A 20,350-nucleotide genomic window follows, 5' to 3' on the forward strand; every position below is an offset into this window, starting at 1 on the left:
AAAGAAAGTATTAATGTATATCATAATCAAGCTTTATGTAAATTTAAAATAATAACACATCGCGCGATTAATTTTGTCATATCCGATATTACCTTTCTGTTATGTATAAAAAATTGTTATATTTTCGTTAAATTAATTACCGATATTATTTTCTCGAAATAAATTCAAGTTTCGAAAAGTTAAGGATCTCTAATTATTCGATAATTACATTATCAATTTTTAAATTTGTAAACGAAAATTATGTAATTGTATTCTAATTGCGTAATATATATATGAAATTTTCTATTAGAATAATCATTGATTTATGAACAATTGATTTTCCCAAAAGATTTATATACAAATAAAATTGAAAAATCGAATATTGTATACCTGAAATTATTTTCTTAATTATCACTTCCTTATTTGCGTTTGCTCGGAAGAGGGAATATGAACGGTCATAAAAACTGTCGTAATAAAATCGTTTTTTTCGTAAAATGTACATCGATTTTTGCATCTCTCGTTAATGGCGTAATCTGAGAAAAAAATATTCCTTCGTTTTATGTAATTTCATTGAAGAAATTATATAAATTTTGCGATATATATATGTATGTATGTATGCTCTTATTAATCAATACGATTGTATATCATTAAGAATGTTTAAAAATTTTGAATTTGAACTTTAATTTTATCCGACTTGTTTAGCATTCATTTTTTTTCTCTTTCGACAATAACTAGTTTTGTTTCTTATTTTTTCGCTAAGTAACTTTATCTTTGAATATCAAATTAAGGATTAAAAGAATTCAGGCAAGAAATGCATTCTATATAAATATATTTTCCGTGTTTTAATCGAACAGTATAAATTTTCATTGATTGATTTTTGTTATAGTTTTTTTGCCTGTATTTCTTTTCTTATGAAAAAATTATTAAGAGAAATTTTTATATTTTTGAATCCAATTTATCTATTTTTTTTCATGTTTCTATTCTTCAAATAGAATAATATTAAATTATATTTTTTAATTTAAACTTGTTCTTATTTCTTGTTACTTTCTGTCATTAATATATTATACATAAGCGTATTGTTACTATCATCATTAATATGCACAATATATATAAGGATCTTAAATGTTATTCCAGTACTTATATTCTGTAACTTTTAACGACAAATTCGCTATCGTTACGCGTCGTTGCACAATTATTTTCCAATATGTTTTAGCTGCGCAACGACACGTAACGATAACGACATCATCATTACAAAGTTAGAGAATAGGCCCACTGGCTACCGTTTCCTTGCATTTTCGTCCGAGTCTGGTATTTCTTATTCCAAAACAAGTTGCAAAAATTGGAGATTTACCGTACGACGTATCTAGTAAACGGCACATTATAATGCGGTCGGTCTCACATCAGCGTACGTTCTAGAATTTATATCTTTTCTTTGTACATATCGCATCGTCTGTTTCTCTCTCTCTCTCTCTCCTTTCTTGTCCACAACTTTTTACTTTTTCTCTCCTCCTACCGTTCCCAGAGTTCTTCCTCTCGCTCTCTCCCTCGGAGCGCAGGAGAGACCGTTAGGTGTTTCTCGTCTCGGCCGAGAGAACCCGTATGAAAAGCCGCAACCGCTGCCGCGTCTTGCGCTCTCGTCCTTCCGTGGGTACCGAATACGAGGGGGAGGGAGAGTCCTGCCGGACGGCGATATACGAGCGAGAAACTTCCACGAGATGTAAAACGGCGGAAGGAGGAAGAGGGAGGTTGGAAAGAGAAGGGAGATAATAGTAGGGGAGGAATGGAAACGTATCCAATGGCGTAGGTGAACAAGATTAAAAAGGATCAACCATTACGTATATATAAAATTTAACACAGTAGAGCGTAAAATAATTAATACTCTCTATTAGATCTTAAAATATTTTTTTCACAGATAGTCATTCTTTCGGATTCTCTTATTCGTCACAGTGTTTTGCAATTGGCAATTATATTTTCCATTCGAAATATTTTCTTAAAGTTCGAGCATCTATTTATTTTGAATAAAAAATAATTATGAAACGTCCTTTTTACGATAAATACATATTTTTTATATCACATATTTGCTTGAATTTTTGAACATCATTATTGTAACTTCCGGTATTCAATTTTCCACGGTTGCTACACCGTTAGATATGATTATGGAAGTACCGATGTGTCCGTGTGTCTAGAATTTATAAAAAAAAGTGCCATAACACCGTGTACGTCGGGCGAGCACCAGACGCGTGTTTCACTTTTCCGCGAGAGCGCAGAGGGGCTCGCTTAATTCTCGTTGGGGGAAAGCGGACTATAAAGACGGTGATACCTTGGGGGGAAGCATCCAGTAAAGTCTGGACTTTAACTAGATCGTGAGAGACCTGGTAGACATGAGAATTTTGGTAAGTGATACAATTGGCTTGAATTAGTTTTGCAAATTAGATCGACCTAGCTTCTTTGCTTTTGCATCTTTTCAAGCTTAAGATTTTATTTAAAATAAATGTGATGATAGCTATGCAATTTTTTTGAATCCATTGCAATTAATCACAATTAAAATTTATCAATATTTCTCTTTGATGTAAATCGCGACAAAGGCGATAAAATTCACAATCGAAGAACCAAAAATCTTCAAGAGGTTCAGTTTACGTAGTCATACAATATTCGAAACATATTAACGATTGTATTTAACGCATGAATAGTATTCTTTCATGGTTCAAGAGATAGAGCATTAAAGCTGCAAGCGGCTGATATAATCGATACGGTATTTTTATCGATTGCAGTGTGTCACGCTATTAGCGGGGCTGCTAGCCTTGGCCGTGTGCGAGGAGAAGCAGATCGCTTCTAAGAAGATTGCGTCAAGCGAAAATGCCGAAGGCACGGAGAAGAAACAGGATAAGCGCGGGCTGAGTCACATCGAGGGAGATTACGGGGGACAGGATGAGGGCGGTTATGGCGGCGGCGGTTACGGCGGTGGCGATTACGGCGGCGGCGATTACGGCGGCGGGGGTGGTTTTGAAGGAGGTCATGATATCGGCGGTGGAGACATCGGCGGTGGAGATATCGGCGGAGGTCACGATATCGGTGGATATGGCGGTGGTTATGGGGGTGGTTATGGCGGTGGTGGTGGCGGTGGAGACGACGGGGGCAAGATCAAACAGATCACGATTGTGAAGACGGAAAAGATACCTTATCCAGTTGAAAAGAAGGTTCATTATCCGGTGGAGAAGGAAGTACCGTATCCTGTAAAAGTACCGGTACCGCAGCCGTATCCCGTCGAGAAGAAGATACCGGTACCGGTAAAGGTATTCGTGAAGGTGCCAATTCATATACCGCAGCCGTATCCCGTGGAAAAGAAGGTGCCCTATCCTGTGCACGTACCGGTAGAGAGACCAGTGCCCTACAAAGTATACGTGCCCCAGCCGTATCCGGTAGAGAAGAAAATACCGTATCCGGTGAAGGTACCAGTGCCACAGCCATTCCCGGTGGAAAAGCCCGTACCGTATACCGTAAAGGTCCCGGTACATGTGCCGCAACCCTTCCCCGTGGAGAAGCCGGTACCGTATCCGGTGACAGTGCCCGTCGATCGACCTTATCCAGTACACATAATTAAACCGTATCCGGTTCCCGTGGAGAAGCCGGTGCCCGTTCCGGTAGAAAAGAAGGTACCCTATCCGGTCAAAGTGCCCGTAGAACGACCGGTGGCTGTACCAGTGGAGAAGCCCGTGCCTGTTCACGTTAAGGTACCGATACCGGCGCCGTATCCGGTGGAGAAACCGGTACCCGTCCCGTTCGACAAACCTGTGCCCTACGCCGTAAAAGTGCCCGTCGAACGACCCGTGCCAGTTCATGTAACGAAGCCGGTGCCTGTGACGGTGCCCAAAGCGGTACCGTATCCCGTAAAAGTGCCGGTGGCAATACCAGTGCACGATCACGGTTCTTCCGGAGGTGATTATGAGTCCAGCTTCGGGGGATACTCGGGATATTAGTAAAAAGCGTGACAGTGGAGGATTTTTCGCTCGCTTTAGAGAAAAATTAATACACGAAAGAGGAAAAGAAATACGTTATGACGATATAAATATCTGTCACTAAACAGAATTTGTTAACTTCAACATCGACATCTTGATGAAAATGTATATATAGTGTATATATTTGAAAATTAGATCATTAGTAGGTTAATTCGTAAGAAAAAAAAAAAAAAAAAAAATTCTCCACTGCATTGCACGAGCGGACGTATTGGCACCTATTACAGAACACGTCTCGATAATATTTTTTCTGCCAACATTTTTCAACGCATTGCGTCGAAGAGAATATAATTGTAGAAAACGATGTGATTTGTAACGCGTTTAACGGCTGATTTTTCACTCGGGAGCATTAACGAAGCGTTTCCTTTGCGCGACAAGAGCTCGCTCGAATGCGAAGCCCGCGAGCAAAGGAAACGCGGACGTATTTATTTGATCAACATAGCAATGTCGGTCCACTCGCCGCGGATTTCCCGGCGAGGGAAATGAGCTTGCAGAACAGTCGTTTTGCGTCGCGAAAGATGATTCCGGATGCCACGAGTCCGCGTAGACAGCGCATTAACGATTTCCTTAGATGTATTATCGACGCTTCAATATCCGTCAACGGATATTCTATTGTGTGTTTCTTTCGACATTCGTTACATGTAACATACGTCTTTTATATATGTTGTACAATGTCTTTCGCTTCTTTTTAATAAAACCAAAGAGCAAAATTATACAGTCTTGAGAAAAATTCTTTCTATTGTCATATTCTACAAGGAGCCTGAACTGAGACTTGCGCTTATCTTTATATGCTTGTCCTTCCTCAATAAATTTCACACCGATGCAATTTACAACTCTCTTGTTACTTCTTTTCTACGAGCGAGAAAGTGATAATGTTAAACCAATACAGACGATGATCAATTTAGGGTTTTTTTTTTTTTTTTTTTTTTTAAATGAACGAAGAGCTGGATGATAAAGATCGAATTTACGTTACGGGATGGATTATCCGCGTGTAATTTTCTTATCAGAATTAATATCCTTGAACTTTATTATGCAGCGTGACGAATATTTATCTTCGATCACGCGTGAATGATGTTCGTGATGGAGGCATTGTACGTTGATTTCTTGTTCCGACAGGAAACAAGAAAAAGTAGAAGAGCTGGCGAAAGTGGTTCTCGCGATTTTGGCCGGAATCGTATCCGGAAAATTCACTCAATAATTAGTGCTGCAAAAGCTCCTATACGTAATTAATCTCGTACGGTCGATGAAAATGGAACTTTCTTTTATCTAGCATGACTAACGAAGAAAGGTGCGTATACGTAATACTTCCGATTCGATAATATCAGCGTCTTGTTCTGCCTCGCGATCTATCATTTGATATGCAGTTCTCAGGCATTAAATCTAATTCAAACGCGCATCGTTCTAACTACAACGCGTAACGATAGTCGGAGAAAGGGTATTTCATCTCTCTTTCTCCAGATCTGCCAATAAGTAAATCATAAGAGGAGGAGCACGAGATCGCAAATCGAAAGTGAAATCGCTGATCTCGTGCATAAGGCACGCGGGCGCGGAAAATTGTTCGCAACGAGATTATTCGCTTCGGACGTTTATTGGAAACTTTACGTACGAAAGTACCTTTACAATATAGCAGGTGTTATTTTATCCTTATCTAATTAATTATGATGAACTTATTGAAATAATATTAAAATATATCCTATAGAATGTATGCATTACAGCCAGAATTTCAAGTATTATGATTGCAAAAGTGCTTTCTCTGTTATTATTTTATCAAATTTTTCCCACATATATTTAATCTTGATTACAATTGTCATAGTTACTGAGATTGCCAAAGGAGAGATTGAAACATCATTAAAAAAAAAAATTTTACGTCTACGCAAAACGATCGATTATTATGAGCGCAAGATTGATATTGAAAAAAGAAGAAGCATGCATAAAATACAGTTAAAATACTTACCGTATGTACGGGATATTGGCCGGGATGTGATACTTTGCACCTGGATCGAAATCATCTTCGGATCTCAGTACCGGCGGTTTCGTCCCCGCGTATTGCTCCATCAGTCTATGCCAATGACAATTGTATTCCTCCCTGTTGACGTAGCCGCGAGCAACGTCCCATCGCCATCTATCCATCGTGATGCTGAAAGGTAGCATCACGAGTTTTTCCATTGCCAAAGAAAAGAGGTAGTTGATATCCGCGGAGCGCTCATCGATGAATTTGTTCGCCAGGCCCAGAGTTTGCAGATGACGGGGCGTCGCGACGCTCAAAGCGACAGTCTCGCCGACCGCTTCGTGAAATCCTGATAATTATGTAATTAATATAATTATTTAAGATATAACAGGATAATACTAAATAAAAAAAATTAGCAATAACCATAATCTGCACTTTTCAAGAGATTATTATAAAACAATGTAGCAATTTCAATATGGATTTATAATAATTGATATCAAGAAATGAACGTTTTAGTTATGGATTTATTTTACGATTATAATAAATTATTGTAATCTTTTAATTGTGCGATAAAAGATAATGTTTTAATGTACGGATTACTAATTATCTGAAACTTTTCTTCATGATTTAATATCTCGAAGTTGGAGTGTTGTTCTTTAAGAACACTCGTAAACGCTTTGAAAGAGTTCGGATGTTTGATAATCGAACGTCACGGTGAAAGTCGACGTCAGATGAAACAGATGGCTTGTCGCTGAGTTCCGTCTATGATTATTGCAAAGTTTCTCGAGGTTCTCCGGCCTGCGCGGATAGCCCGGTGGCTTTTTGCGCACGATGTGATTTAGTGCTAACCAGGATGTAATTACACTTTGCACTGATAACTCGAGCGTGACAGATGACGCTGATTATTTCTCTTTTTACCACATTTCCTTATGCAAATCGTATCTAACAATCAAAGGTGTTAATTAAAACAATTTCATAACTTGGAATTAATTGGGCATCGTAAGTGGGAAATGTAGATGAAAAGAGAGATAAATAATCTATGTAATACACAAATATAATTGTACAAAAGTAGTACTGGCATATTCAGATTAAACCAAATTTATATACTAGATAAAAACTGCTCACGCGCATATAAGTAAAATCTGTTTGAGCGTAAATAATAATTTAATATTAATTATAATTCACGTGTATAATAACGCGAATTTCGATGAAAGCGACGTCTTTGCGAGAGAGATTGAGGCGTTGCTTGCAGATTTTATACGAAATCGATCGGCAAGGCCTCTGCGAAGCCGTTCTCGTTGCTTCGAAAACAATCCGGTACAAGGCGAATGACCGGGTCTGGCCGACCGGCCGGCCATTGCGACGGTGAAAGCGCGATTGCACCGTAATAAAAATATTTTAACATCCGACGCCAATGTACGCGAGTATAATCTACGCGTCTATTCGCGAGTAGTGTACACCTCGAGCGTATCGCTCTCGCTTTCGCGCTATTAGTTGTAAAAGTACACAAGTCGGCCGTGCCTTCCGGAAGTCGGGCCAGGAACTAACGATGCATTTACGTAACGCGTGTCATCTGTCCGATATTGTATGCCATCATCGTTCAAACCATTTCAATCTTATTATCCTAGTCCGTCGCGCGGATTTTTTCTTCCTCACGTGATGCAATTTCTCATTATTGCATTCGTATATTGTAATAAAGATTAGCGACGTTAACAATAGATGTAAGCGTAAAACCGTAATATAGCTTTATAATACAACGCTAGGATATTTATTTTGTATTTATCAATTTATCATGGAAAAATAATATATAAGTTTATTTATTTTCATGATTATTCCTTTGCAAGAAAATTTATTTTTCATTATGTGATTTGTGTTATTTTCTATTTTATCCGTGTTCTTTTAAATCTTTTAATTTTAGTAAAATTTATAATAATAATCAAGAATGAGAAGAGTTAAAATTTAAATAATATTATCTCGTGAATTTAAATTTATATATTTAGCAAGATACAATAAATATAATTTTATATGCATGTTTTGTCGTCATATATGTATATATTCTGTATTGTATTTATTTAATATCTAATTCTTAATTAAAGTGTGCAGATTAACATTAAAAATTCTAGATATATTCTTATACCTGGATTAGCGCCGTCACGAAATTCACGAGGTAGACCGCTGTATCGTAAGAAATACTGAACGTGTGCCATCTCATGATGTAAAGTTATCAGATCCTTCATTGTCACTTTTGTACACATTTTAATCCTAAATACATACATATATATAAATATTAAAAACTTTTATTTCCTTTTATAAGTATTAAGATACAAATCGAATATTTATTTATAGAATTTTAAGATGCCTTTTAAAGATTTTTTGATATTATTATTACATGGTATATTATTGATGACATGTATATATTATTAAGTTTACCTGTAATCTAAACGATTGCAAAAGTCCCACGCAGAGGCTTGACAAATTAGCGGACGATCGCCTGGATCGGCGATTATACTTCCGGCCCAGAATTCTGGCGGCATAGCACTCAAGTTTAAGGACAGATAAAATTCCTCGGCCACTCGAATCATGTCAATCGGTGTGTAGCCCTACGCGTCATAATACGCAATTATCAAAATTAATTATATATATTTAATAATTATCAATGTTGATTATACACACGCTGTGTATGTACAGTATAATGACACGCATGATATAATATTGATGACAAAATTGGAAAAATGAAGGGAGATGTTACTTGAGCTTGCATTTCCGGCGTGACATCGGGATATGTTTTTCCGGGATACGGTAGGGTCACATCCAAGAGATTGCTCCAAGATTGTCCCCATATATTACCTATAATGATAAAAGTAATGATATTAGTTACATAACAATAAAAAATATTCAAATTTAAATAGTTTATTAATGTTGAGAAATAATTGGCGTATATTTATAAAAATAATTGTATTTGAGTTATGTTTAATACATAGTAAAGTATATTTAATACATATGAATAATATTGTCTTTACCAAGGATATGAGACGGAAGTGGAGCATGTCCGCCGATTTTTTCAGGACCGTAGAGTTCTCTCAACTTTCTGCGAACATATGCGTGCAGTTCTTCGTAAAGCGGACGTATCATTTGCCAAACTTCTTCAATATCTTGTTGGAAATTTGGAGATTCATAAGGGAACGTCCAATATTCAGCGGCATCCGTAAAATCTATAAAAAAATAATAACATAAACACTAATAATAACATATATAATCGATGTCATTATTATTAAACGCCTAATTTAATTAACACGTATGATATTTCATTTGTTGACCAGTTTTACTATAATCGCAAATTTCATTTAATATACGTATTTTCATGTCGGGCTCGAATTAATGTTACTAAACTTACTATTCAATCTTGCAGCATCATTGTTTAACGTAACAAGTTGTTGATATAGATCCTTAATTGGTGTACCGCTTCGTCTTCTCCATTCGGTCCACACGTATTGCAATTCATCCCAATCTCGACTCTTTGCCATAATTTGCGATATATCTGAAATAACAGACAAAAAATGTAATCGGTGTTCAATTTTACTTTACGTTGCTATCTTGTACGAGATTTTTTGAGATTGTCAAGTATTTTTCGATTGGTGTTTTTGTCTTGAGGTAGATAACTTTACGTCGGAATCAGTGCATTTTATGTAGCACGAATATTACTAGACATAAAGCAATCATGACGTAACATTCATTTGCCAGAATCATGTACCGGATCGGTAAATTTCTAGATCGAGTCGCGCAAACTTACTTATCCTTTTTCGGTCAAAACTCAAATACGCTTCTTCGGGGCGACTGATCATTATTTCGTACACCCAGACGCGAGTGTAATTAAATTCCTAAACTAATAAACTGTATTCAACTGCGTAGCGTATTTGCTAATTAATTAATTACTCGCTTTCTACACGCGCTACTACGTCTCGGAATGATTATTATTTATTTTGTCTAAATGTACATGCATACGGATTTACATTGCAAAAATAATAGACAATTAGAGGCGCATATAGCGGCACAAAAGTCTTCATAAATTAATGGAAAAGAAGGGACTCCCGCTCCTCGAAAACGCGCGCGCGCGTGACGTATTCTACTTCTTCACACTTTCATGAACATTTTGAACTTACGTAAACTCTCCCGCAGAATTCCCCCGCGACGAACTACCTGTACGAACGCGATGGCATCATATCGAATCGATTGTCATTTAGTGTAATCTCTGGTATATTACCTGGATATAAACGCAATCCACATCGGAAGGGATCGTTATAAGCACATATGGTGGCCCCATTATAAACCGCAAGCATGTCGTTGATTAAGCGATTGTACTGTAAAGAAATAATTTACTATATATTGTTTGCAATGCATAACGTGTGTTTATTATAGACACTGTCGATTTAATATAAGCGCCGCAATTGCCGCTCGACTATTTGAATAGAATTAATATTTACCCTGTCTAATTGATCAGGTGGCAGTGCAGAAGGACCCACGATGAATAAATAACGAAGCCGTCGTCTTATTATGGGGTCCTGAATAGAGTTTATATCAATTCTGGAAATCAGAAGCCAGGCTTGATATTGGAAATCCGCATATAACCGTTGTGCATCCAACTAAAAACATAATGTAAAATTAATATGCATTAGAAATAATTTTTACGTTAAACAAGAAAAATTTTTTTATAATATTTGAATAGAAAAAAGAGACATATATATATATATATATGAATTATGAATGAATTATGTCAATTATTTTGAAATGATAAAAATTATGTATTATTATCATACTAAATTTCTTATATAATTATAAAATAACAGGTAAATTAGAAAAAAATATATAAATGTTATTGTGCAATTGTGTTACATTAATTACATGACATAAGAAAATGTGTCTGCAACTGATTAGAAAACGCAATTGCAATAAAGCGCAAATCAGTAAACGACGGTTTTACCGTTAGAGATAAGGCCAGTATAGATAAAATGTATCTGTCTTTGTCTTTTCGTGGCAGTAACCTGTTTTCAGAAAAATGTAGCTAAGAAAGTGAAATTGCATTTGTCTTTCTATATTTAAACACAAATATAATGCAAATACTATATATATATATATATATATTTATTTATTTATTAACGCATTTTGATGATTAATTATTATACAATATATTATCTTGAGAATTAAATATGTACTTATGTATATTTATTATTACGTAAGAAAGAGCAAGGTAATGACTACATAATATGTAAACGCAAATTCCAGTGCATGTTATGTGGCATATTTCCAAATAGCATGTCAGCGTACACTCATAAAAAAAAAAACTTAAAAAAATATCGTCTAGCAACATGATATTTTTACTATCATCATTGAAATTACTTCACGTATTTGTGTGCGCATATAATTATATATAAAAAAATTTATGAAAGATAAATACTTAATATAGTTTTTATATAATCGCATTAATACGAAATTATATTATCCCATAATACGAAACTTATTTTCAACTGAAGCTGAAAAATAACTTCAATAACTGATACTTCCCATGCGATAATGAGCAAAGCGGTGATTCGTCGCACGACGAATGTTTTCAGTCACGGAAAAGGGAAACAGCATCTCGATTATGTTAACGTCACGCGAGGCAAGCTTGGTTGGTTTTCGCATTAAACAAAATTCCCGTTCCCCTATACGAGACAGCTGAGTGATTGCAAAATCGTTCAAGACGACAATGCCATCGCCTGGGAAGATTTCCCGCGGGGGCGTTCGGCCTTTTGCGAACAATACAAACGGTCAGGAAAAATTGTGATGGCGATGCGCCTACAAAATAGCGTCAGTACTTCGTTCACCGATGGACAAGTCAATGTGTGTAAACATCACGAAGAATTGTACGAGAGGATACCGAGAGGAGGTCGAGGTCCCTATGGAGACATTTCATAGGGTGAATGAGAAACTTATACGATTGTACGCGACTTATTTTCCATAATTATCACTGTACTTTGTTTTAGTATTGAAAACTTAACGCTTTTATATACTTTATCCTTACAATTGCATCTCTGTGTATTTTTTTGGTAGTAATTTATTTTAATTTTAATCTAATATCTTTTTTATTTTAGCAATAAATTTCAGAATAAAAGATTTTTATTTTTTTTATTTTTATACTTAAAAGATATCTGTGCATATGTCTCTAAGTTTTAATTTGTAACTATGGATTGATGTTTTAGAACGGGAGAAATATCTTCTTAAATTCTTCTTAGACTTAAAATGTGATTTCTAAATTATTTAGTTTAATTAATACAAAAATATAATTTCTGTTAATGATGCGGTGATAATAATTTTGTTAAATCACCGACGGATTTGTATTGTATTATGAGATAGCCTAAATTACAAATATAGGGAGCTACATGCGGGTTACACTGTCGAAAAGAGACTTTCGAAATTTAGCCTGATTAATGAAAGAGTTAACAGTACCATAAACTGCGTGATATGATAAAGTACCATGACAAACTTCTTATTTAAGAAGAATAATGAAGAATAATGAATAAAAGAAATAATACTTCATAAATAGATTAAACTGTCTTAAAATTAATCTTACCGCTTGCAGTTGTGTATATTCGTTGACGTTGGTTTCGTATGCCCATTGCGCTATTACATTGGCGCTGCATCTCTCTGCACCAAGGAAATCTAATCTAGCTAAGATATTTCGGTAATCTAATTCATTGGAAGGAAGTTGTCGATCAATACTGTTGTCCCTGTATGGCGACAAGTCCAATTGACCGAAAACTGTCGGTACCAGGCAAAGTACGAACGCTGTCCATCTTATCTACATCATCATACATATTTATTAATTTTGTGTTAATTATAAATTCTAGAAGCCAACTATATTAAAATAGCAAGCTCTAGTTATGAACTAATTGATTCTAAAAATTAATAAAAGAATATTAAATCAGACAGATATCTATTGTTGAACTGTGTAAAATGTTTTCTTTTTCTCTAAAATTACATTTATTTTAATTAATTTTTTTTGCAAACTTTATATCAAATTCTACATTAATAAAAAATTTTTTATTTATTATTTTATTTCTATTTATATGTTTTATTGAGTCCAGCATATATTCTAACAATAAGTATTTCTCTCTGATTTTCTTATATATAATAACGATTTCAATGCTAATGTAAATAATACGTTTTAAAAAAAATGGTCGATATTAAGATTGACCTATAATCGCAAAGTCATTTGAAGTTCTTAGGGTCAGCTACCCCTATTCCCAAAATAATCGATAAGATCTATGAACTCTACCGCTACGTGTCAATCTAAATTATTTGCAAGGCTACATGTTGACATAATTGAATACGTGAATTTCGCTTATGTCTATCACCTTTTGCGTATTGCGTGCTCGAAATTATTTAGACCAGTCGTATAATAGTATTGAATTTTTTTGTGTTATCCATTTTTACCTCTATGCTTTGTACGTATAACATATGTAAATAGAGGGTAAAAAGAATTTCAGGGTAAGTCTTTTTAGATTTTTGAGAAGACTTACGATAAGAATTTTGTGCTAATTTTGATAATGCTGTAATGTCGTCGTAATAATCTACATAATTAACAATGTAAAAGGAACGATAACGATTGAATGACAATTCCTTATTAACTCACATAAAAAGTCACGAATTTTTGTATTTTATTCTTCATAATTATGTTATCTTTATAATTATAATGCATAAATAAAGGTTTGAATAATTTTATGATCGTTGAATGCACGTCATTTAAACTTGAAAATTATCAGTATCAAGAAATAAAAAGAAAATTTGATCAATTGTTTAAAAAATTATCGTGTAAGATTTGCAATATAATAATCTGTATAGTACAATATATATCGAGTACAGCTTTCTGTTGCAATATAATAATTATAATAATTATTTGCAAAATAATGAACCTTGCGTCATGGATTACCATGTTAGAAATTACCGCGAAAATTATTATGGGACATGTCTTATGAGTTAATATAGGAACTTCTCATTGTTTCTTTAAATCACGCCATGAGCAAAGCATTTACGCGCAATTCATTTGTTGATCTCACGGTCACGTGTTACGTCGTCGAGTTACGTACTTCCTTTCAGCATGAAAGGTACTTGCTTGTGCACAGTAGTAGGTCATCTGCGATTTATCGAGATGCGATGACCTTAGTTTCATTTGCGCTTATTAAAGTATATATTTCACATTTTTACTCTTTAACTCTTTTAACTGTTTATACGAAAAATAGTATTTTTATGTTCTGTTGACTAAAATAAGTTAATTTACTGTTTTTTAATGTTTCTGCTAAAATAAACGTATTTTAATATTGTTTATGTAAATAAATAACGTAATATTTTGATAAAATTATTATCAATGTGTCTAAAGTTTATATAAAATTTAAATAATTTGATAGTATACTTATACGAAAATTAAAACGAGGTAATTACTGTGTATTTACCATATACTTGAGAATACAAGTATTGGGCATTAGAATCTAGCAGATGTAGATAATTTATAAGCATCAAAACATTTTGACAGTATTGTATCTATTGTATTTTATAAAAATTTCGTGCAAAATTTATTTGTTTTCTCAAATGTAATGATTGTGATTCTGATATAAAAGTTATCACAATATATAATTCAAATATGAAATACATATAACAAAATTAACTCTATCCTTAATTAATGTCACAGCTACTGAAAACCAAAGTTTATTTAAAATTATTTGGAATAATAATTGTTTTAAAAATAATTGTTTTAAATAATATTAACAATCTTGTTTTTAGTTGACTACAAATGCAAAAATTTTTTTTTATAAATTTTGGGAAGATAAGATTTGTGTGTATATATTTAAATTCATATATACATTCGTATATATATCAAAGTAATTAAATATTAATATATAAATAGATACTATGCAAAATCGAAATTTGTGTTTGATATGTTATTATGTTTGATATGTGTTTGTATGAATGATTAGAATGAAAGAATTAAATTGCATATATTTACACACTGCTAATATTTAATTATTGTTATATAATATGTTTTCAATTTTGCTGTATGAAAAATGTTGACACAGTTTGTAACACTAGATTCGTTTATGTTCTCACTATTAAGTGTGTTAATTTACTTAATCACGCGTTCATTTCGTAAATTAGATTAGACATCCACCATATTCCTCTCGACATAAGAAGGAGCACATTTATTATTTTGATGCAGCATCTTTTTATTATTCATATCTCCTCTAATTTTTTATAAGATTCGTAAAACTTGATGATTTATTATTAATTAGAATTATACAACTTTCTAGAATACAAAAATCGCCATTTACGCTACCCATCAAAATAAAAGATGAATAGCAATTGCCGAACCTCTTCTAGCGTTAAAATCTGTATGGAAGATAGCCACATTGATGAGAGAAGACTTACGAAGCTTCCGCTAGCGTGATTTAACAGCTTGCCAGTCTCACTGACAGTAAACTCCATGTGTCTTAAAAATAAGACTGTTTTTAATTTTCGATAATAATCATTCACGATCGTCGACCGATTGCACGCAACGACGTTGTCGTTGTCGTCGTCGTCGTAGAAAATTCCGTTCCACCGATCGAGCACGACTAACACGAGCGACGATTTTGTTCTGCCGACACTAAAAGCCCCGTGGTCGACGTCAAGTGTACATTTATCCCTGCAAAGCTGTTCGAACGCGACCACGGGGAGGTCATGTATAGCAAAAGAAGTGGGGAATTCGCGTATACCTTGTTCGTGTTGTTGGTTTGTCGGTATCGTTGCTGCTCAAACAGATAGTCGTGGGAGTAAGTGGAAGTAGCCGAGGACGAAGAGGAAGATGAAGAGCTGCGTTCTGTGGCATCTGACGTGCGAACAAGAAGGAGGAAAGAAACGATGTTTGGATAAGGAATAAGGTGGCAGACAGATCGCGAGAGAAGATGCAGACACTAATTGTAAGGCTACAAAAGTATTTAAATGTTATTTAAAAATAGATGACGATAGAGAGAATTCTTTTTACATTGCCAAAATTTTGTTTGATATATTTCACGAGAATAAAAGTTAGCATGAAATTTTATTTCTCGTAAAAAGTGTGTCTAACGTGTAAAAATGGCAATTACAAAAAGAACGTCAGGTAACGATGAGAGAGTGGAATGATAGGGGTCGAGGGCCAACCGGCTGTTGATTGCGACAACCTGAGGCTCTCACATTGACAAGAGTCAGTCGTCGACTCCTCTCAATGAGATTCATTGTCTATCGGAGTGCATGTCTGCTCGTCGCAACTTTGCATACATTTTAGATTAATTTTTCAAGTCTCTATAGAAAAGTATATCTCTTGGATAGGTTGAAACTTACTCAGAATAAGAATAATAAATATGTTCTTGGTAGCCACGATAAAATTTAGATAGATATGTCAAAAGTTTAATAGATATATTTATAATAACAATTAAATGGAAACTTTGCAGCAATTTATTCTTAAAAATTTGTATCTAAAAAATTTAAATCATATTAGTGAGTAAATAATAATCGTTGATGCATTTTTAAATAATAGAAATAAAGAATATTCAATCTTTTATCACTAAATAACAAAAAATTCGAAAATTCTAGAAAAGCTTTATCATTATTTAGTTTACCAAATTTATCGATTTGTATATTACTATATTTGATCTGTTTAAAATATTACTGAAGCTAATTGTATATATTGATATCTTGCATAGATAATACTGCGATAATTGATATCTTTTTCATTAGATTACATCATTCTGGTATTAAACTAAACATTTTAAATTAATAATTAACAATGAATCAATAATGACTAGCAAAATATAAATAAGAGTGAGGGGGAGCCGGAGGGAGAAAAAGAGACAGAGAGAGAGAGAGAGAGAGAGAGAGAGAGAGAGAGAGAGAGAGAGAGAGAGAGAGAGATCGCGAGTGTAATACTTCCTGTGCATCATTCATATATGAGTCGGAAGGGCGTGTTTATATGAAACATCGATGAACAGATTCCGCGAAGCATTGACTTGAAACTGACTCTTTCGCAATTTTTATAATTATGAGATGACTCATGACTTACGAGTCTATCCGCATAATTATGCTTAATCCCATCAAGATTACGACGATATACGTGCTGTTTCCTGATTCAAATCGACCTCTCTTTCCCCTGAGAACTATGGCACTATTGTTAAAACTCAAGAGGAAACCTTACATTATGAAGAGAAATCGGCAAATCATTAAATTGGACTCATGCATTTGTTGCAACGATTGGATCTTTCAACTAATCGCATCTATCGCGTTCATCGACAAGGAATTTGTCCCAACGCTACCAGAACATCGTCATTCTCCGGATGCTGTGCGTCACAAACAAACAAAAAAAAAAAAAATTTTAATTATTTATAATATATGCGAATCAATTCATCATGCGTACATGTGTATTACAACGTATAAACGCAGATATAAATCGGTTCACATACGTACTGTACAAACGTTTCTCGTCACGCGCGACCGCGATCTGACTGATCTTGAACTACATGTTCCACTTCGCTTTTATGCGTGATTGGCGCTCTCTTTAAGTCTGATAGTGACCACACGTTATCTGTCAAGAATTGTGATTAATATGGCAGCGGTTTGCAATAATAAAAAGCATAAACAACCACGCCCAACCGCGACTGATGCTTGAGACAGGATAGTCTCACGATGATCTGGAATGTATGTAGTTGCAAATGGTCTAGGCCACTTTACCAGACCTTGAGTAGTTATAGCGAAGTTTAAGTACATATATGCATATTCCGTGCCGTATAGCGTCGCTATATATTGTATATAACTAGCTTGTATATATCCATTTACATAACACGCTTACATATTTATCGTGAATATTATATAATACAGGAAAATATGATTCACATAATTAGTTCTTAAATAGTTTTGAGCTATCTGCATCAAACATGTCTTTTATCAGGACGTTAAGCTGGAAAAAGATATATATCTTTCTAAAACTTATTATTTATATTTATCATTAATATTACAATCATATATATAATTGTAATATTTTCAAAAATATATAATAATTTCCATTTTTTTCCATTTATATCAGTAAAGAATTTAAAATCCTTCTTTTTAGTTAATTTAATTTTATTATTTTTGCAATATTATTTAAAAATTATTTAAATTTTATTATATATATAATTAATTGAATTTTAAGGGTTATTAATTTTTTTTTCGTTTTAATATAATATTATTATGTTTTTATTTAGATATTTTGTAAATATAAATGATAATGATAGCTTTTATATGGAAGGTACGATGACTAAATCAAGATAGATGGCAAATTCTACCCCATAAAATTAAGTCAACACACACGCCTTGGAATTACCCTTCAATGCCACTCACATTAATGTTATACTCGGGCAGGTATCTTACTTAAAAGCATATGCTAGTTCTGTGCGTGCCGAGACTTCGCTAATGCTAATTTCATTGGCAGATAATGCGAGCATCAGTCTCACGTACCGACCACAACTCTAGGTTCAAGTACGTGCGAATATAGCGTTTGCTGGATATTTATACGGTGCAATTGTACGTCTTTCAAGACTCTTTTTGTCGCTTTTAGTCGAATCTTAATCGACATTGTCGCAGCGTAAAAGAATAGACTCCTAAAAAAAGAAAAGATGATATTACGTTAATATTTGCGCAACTTGTCGAAATCTAATGCTAATGTAAGTAGCACAGACTACAAGGAATTGACGGAAATGCATTGAGTATTATTACCGGTACTTTCGAGCATTGTTATTCATATATACAGTTACAGCCAATTCTTCAATTTCCTTTCATCAAAGCAGGTAAGTGTTTGTAAGGCTTTGGTATCAGCCCTATAAATACGATCTTTTCTATTTCATTGACGTCAGTTATCCTCTCAATTGTCGTATCATTTCTATTTTTAACGTCGTTGTAAAATCTGCTATTTTTTTAAATCTATATCTACAAAATTTAGATGAAACTTCAAATATATTAATCATAAAAAATATACGTTTAAGAAGAAAATACGCGGAGTCATTAAAAATTATGAAAAATTAATTTAAAATCTTTATTTGTCGTTCCTGAAATCGTATCTTTAAAATATTTCATATAACTTGGAAACATATAATTCTAAATTAAGTTTATATAAAAATTAATGTAAGCAATAATTTAAATATATTACAATATAAAGATAAGTAATAAAAATAGAAAAGAACAAAGGAAAAAAAAATCATTCATTGTTTTTTGCGATGCAGATTTTCTTCTTGAAGCTTTCCTCTTTGAAAAACCTTGGAATTAATAAGATGTATATATCTCTATGAAACTATAAATTTTTATGTGCATATCATTACGCGATAAAATAAATGTGATTGTAATGCGTGCGGATAATTATTTATCTATTAGCGCTGAGAGGGAACGTGGGAAAACGTCGAGACGCGTAACCGGTATTACGCAAACTCTGTTAACAATTATGAAGAGGAAAGCGCGACAAAGCGCGGATGGAAGATTATTCAAACAGCTGACAAAATTCTTCATCGATTTGCAGAATCCGGAAAATCGCGAGTGCCTCGCTGAACGTTTCTCTTCAATGAGAAACGTACAAAAATAATATTATAACAAGCAAGCCATGCGGAAAGAAATAAATCACGATTTCCGCGATGCCGTAAAATTGATTTCATGAACTCAATCGCGAATAACAATAAGAAACTGGTCTGATTGCGGTCGTCAGTCTTCAAGGTAATTTCGTTGACTATGACCGAGAAATAAATAAAGCGGAAATGTAATATACAATATATAGCTAACTTATTACATAAATAGTTTTACGTTAAATAAATCGTCAGCTGCGGAAAATCACGTATGCTGGTCTCATATTGCGTTAAGTATCTACTGACAAAGCACTCTTACGGAATGCAATCAAGAAAACAAGACTATAAAATGTATTTTATATATGATATTTATATCTCGTCGCATTTAGAATGCAAATGAAGATGAATATGATTTTTCTTCGTGAATACCGGTTATGGCAGATTATGAGTCTCTCGGTTAGGTCTCGATTTCGCAAATAAAATGGAAATAATTTGCAATACGGGATTACCCAATTCTGTCGATCATCACGTTAAGCGCGGATGAAGAACATATTTTGTAACATTATAATTATCAAAAGAAAGATTATTTATAATTAATGAAACTCCTTCAAACGTTTGCAAATGACAATATCATTAACGATTGTCTCTGTCGTTTCTTCTTATATTGGATACGTTTCTAAAGATTAATTTATCGTAATACGAAATTGTCTTCCCGTGTACAAAATTTTTCATGTACCACTGTTTGACTCGCGCGCTTAAGACAATTTTATCGTATTATTACGTAG

At 33.9% G+C, this 20,350-nt stretch overlaps 3 protein-coding genes across 3 annotated transcripts in view; 2 read left to right on the forward strand and 1 right to left on the reverse strand.

Moving 5' to 3' along the window:
• Positions 1–15,662, reverse strand: part of Ance-3 (angiotensin-converting enzyme Ance-3) — a 56,215-nt gene extending 40,553 nt beyond the window's left edge. The window contains exons 1-10 of the mRNA XM_070309280.1: positions 15,397–15,662; positions 12,548–12,775; positions 10,422–10,580; positions 10,202–10,298; positions 9,335–9,478; positions 8,961–9,152; positions 8,690–8,787; positions 8,371–8,540; positions 8,078–8,202; positions 5,947–6,289 (exon numbers count right to left, since the gene is read on the reverse strand). Coding sequence (XP_070165381.1) covers positions 5,947–6,289; positions 8,078–8,202; positions 8,371–8,540; positions 8,690–8,787; positions 8,961–9,152; positions 9,335–9,478; positions 10,202–10,298; positions 10,422–10,580; positions 12,548–12,775; positions 15,397–15,453 — 1,613 coding nt within the window. The 5' untranslated portion in view covers positions 15,454–15,662. The remainder of the gene's footprint in view (positions 1–5,946; positions 6,290–8,077; positions 8,203–8,370; positions 8,541–8,689; positions 8,788–8,960; positions 9,153–9,334; positions 9,479–10,201; positions 10,299–10,421; positions 10,581–12,547; positions 12,776–15,396) is intronic.
• On the forward strand, positions 2,300–4,693 carry LOC138940401 (uncharacterized). Its single transcript, XM_070309281.1, has 2 exons — positions 2,300–2,372; positions 2,751–4,693. The coding sequence occupies exons 1-2, from the start codon at positions 2,361–2,363 to the stop codon at positions 3,954–3,956; spliced, it is 1,218 nt and encodes a 405-aa protein (XP_070165382.1). The 5' UTR covers positions 2,300–2,360; the 3' UTR covers positions 3,957–4,693.
• An 88-nt stretch (positions 15,663–15,750) lies between the features above and the next one.
• Positions 15,751–20,350, forward strand: part of Wat (worker-enriched antennal transcript) — a 36,895-nt gene continuing 32,295 nt past the window's right edge. The window contains exon 1 of the mRNA XM_070309282.1: positions 15,751–15,926. Coding sequence (XP_070165383.1) covers positions 15,912–15,926 — 15 coding nt within the window. The 5' untranslated portion in view covers positions 15,751–15,911. The remainder of the gene's footprint in view (positions 15,927–20,350) is intronic.

Source organism: Polyergus mexicanus, unplaced genomic scaffold (assembly GCF_030449975.1).
Source record: "Polyergus mexicanus isolate NDT 795.1 unplaced genomic scaffold, iyPolMexi1.0 SCAF_16, whole genome shotgun sequence".
NCBI lineage: Eukaryota > Metazoa > Arthropoda > Insecta > Hymenoptera > Formicidae > Polyergus > Polyergus mexicanus.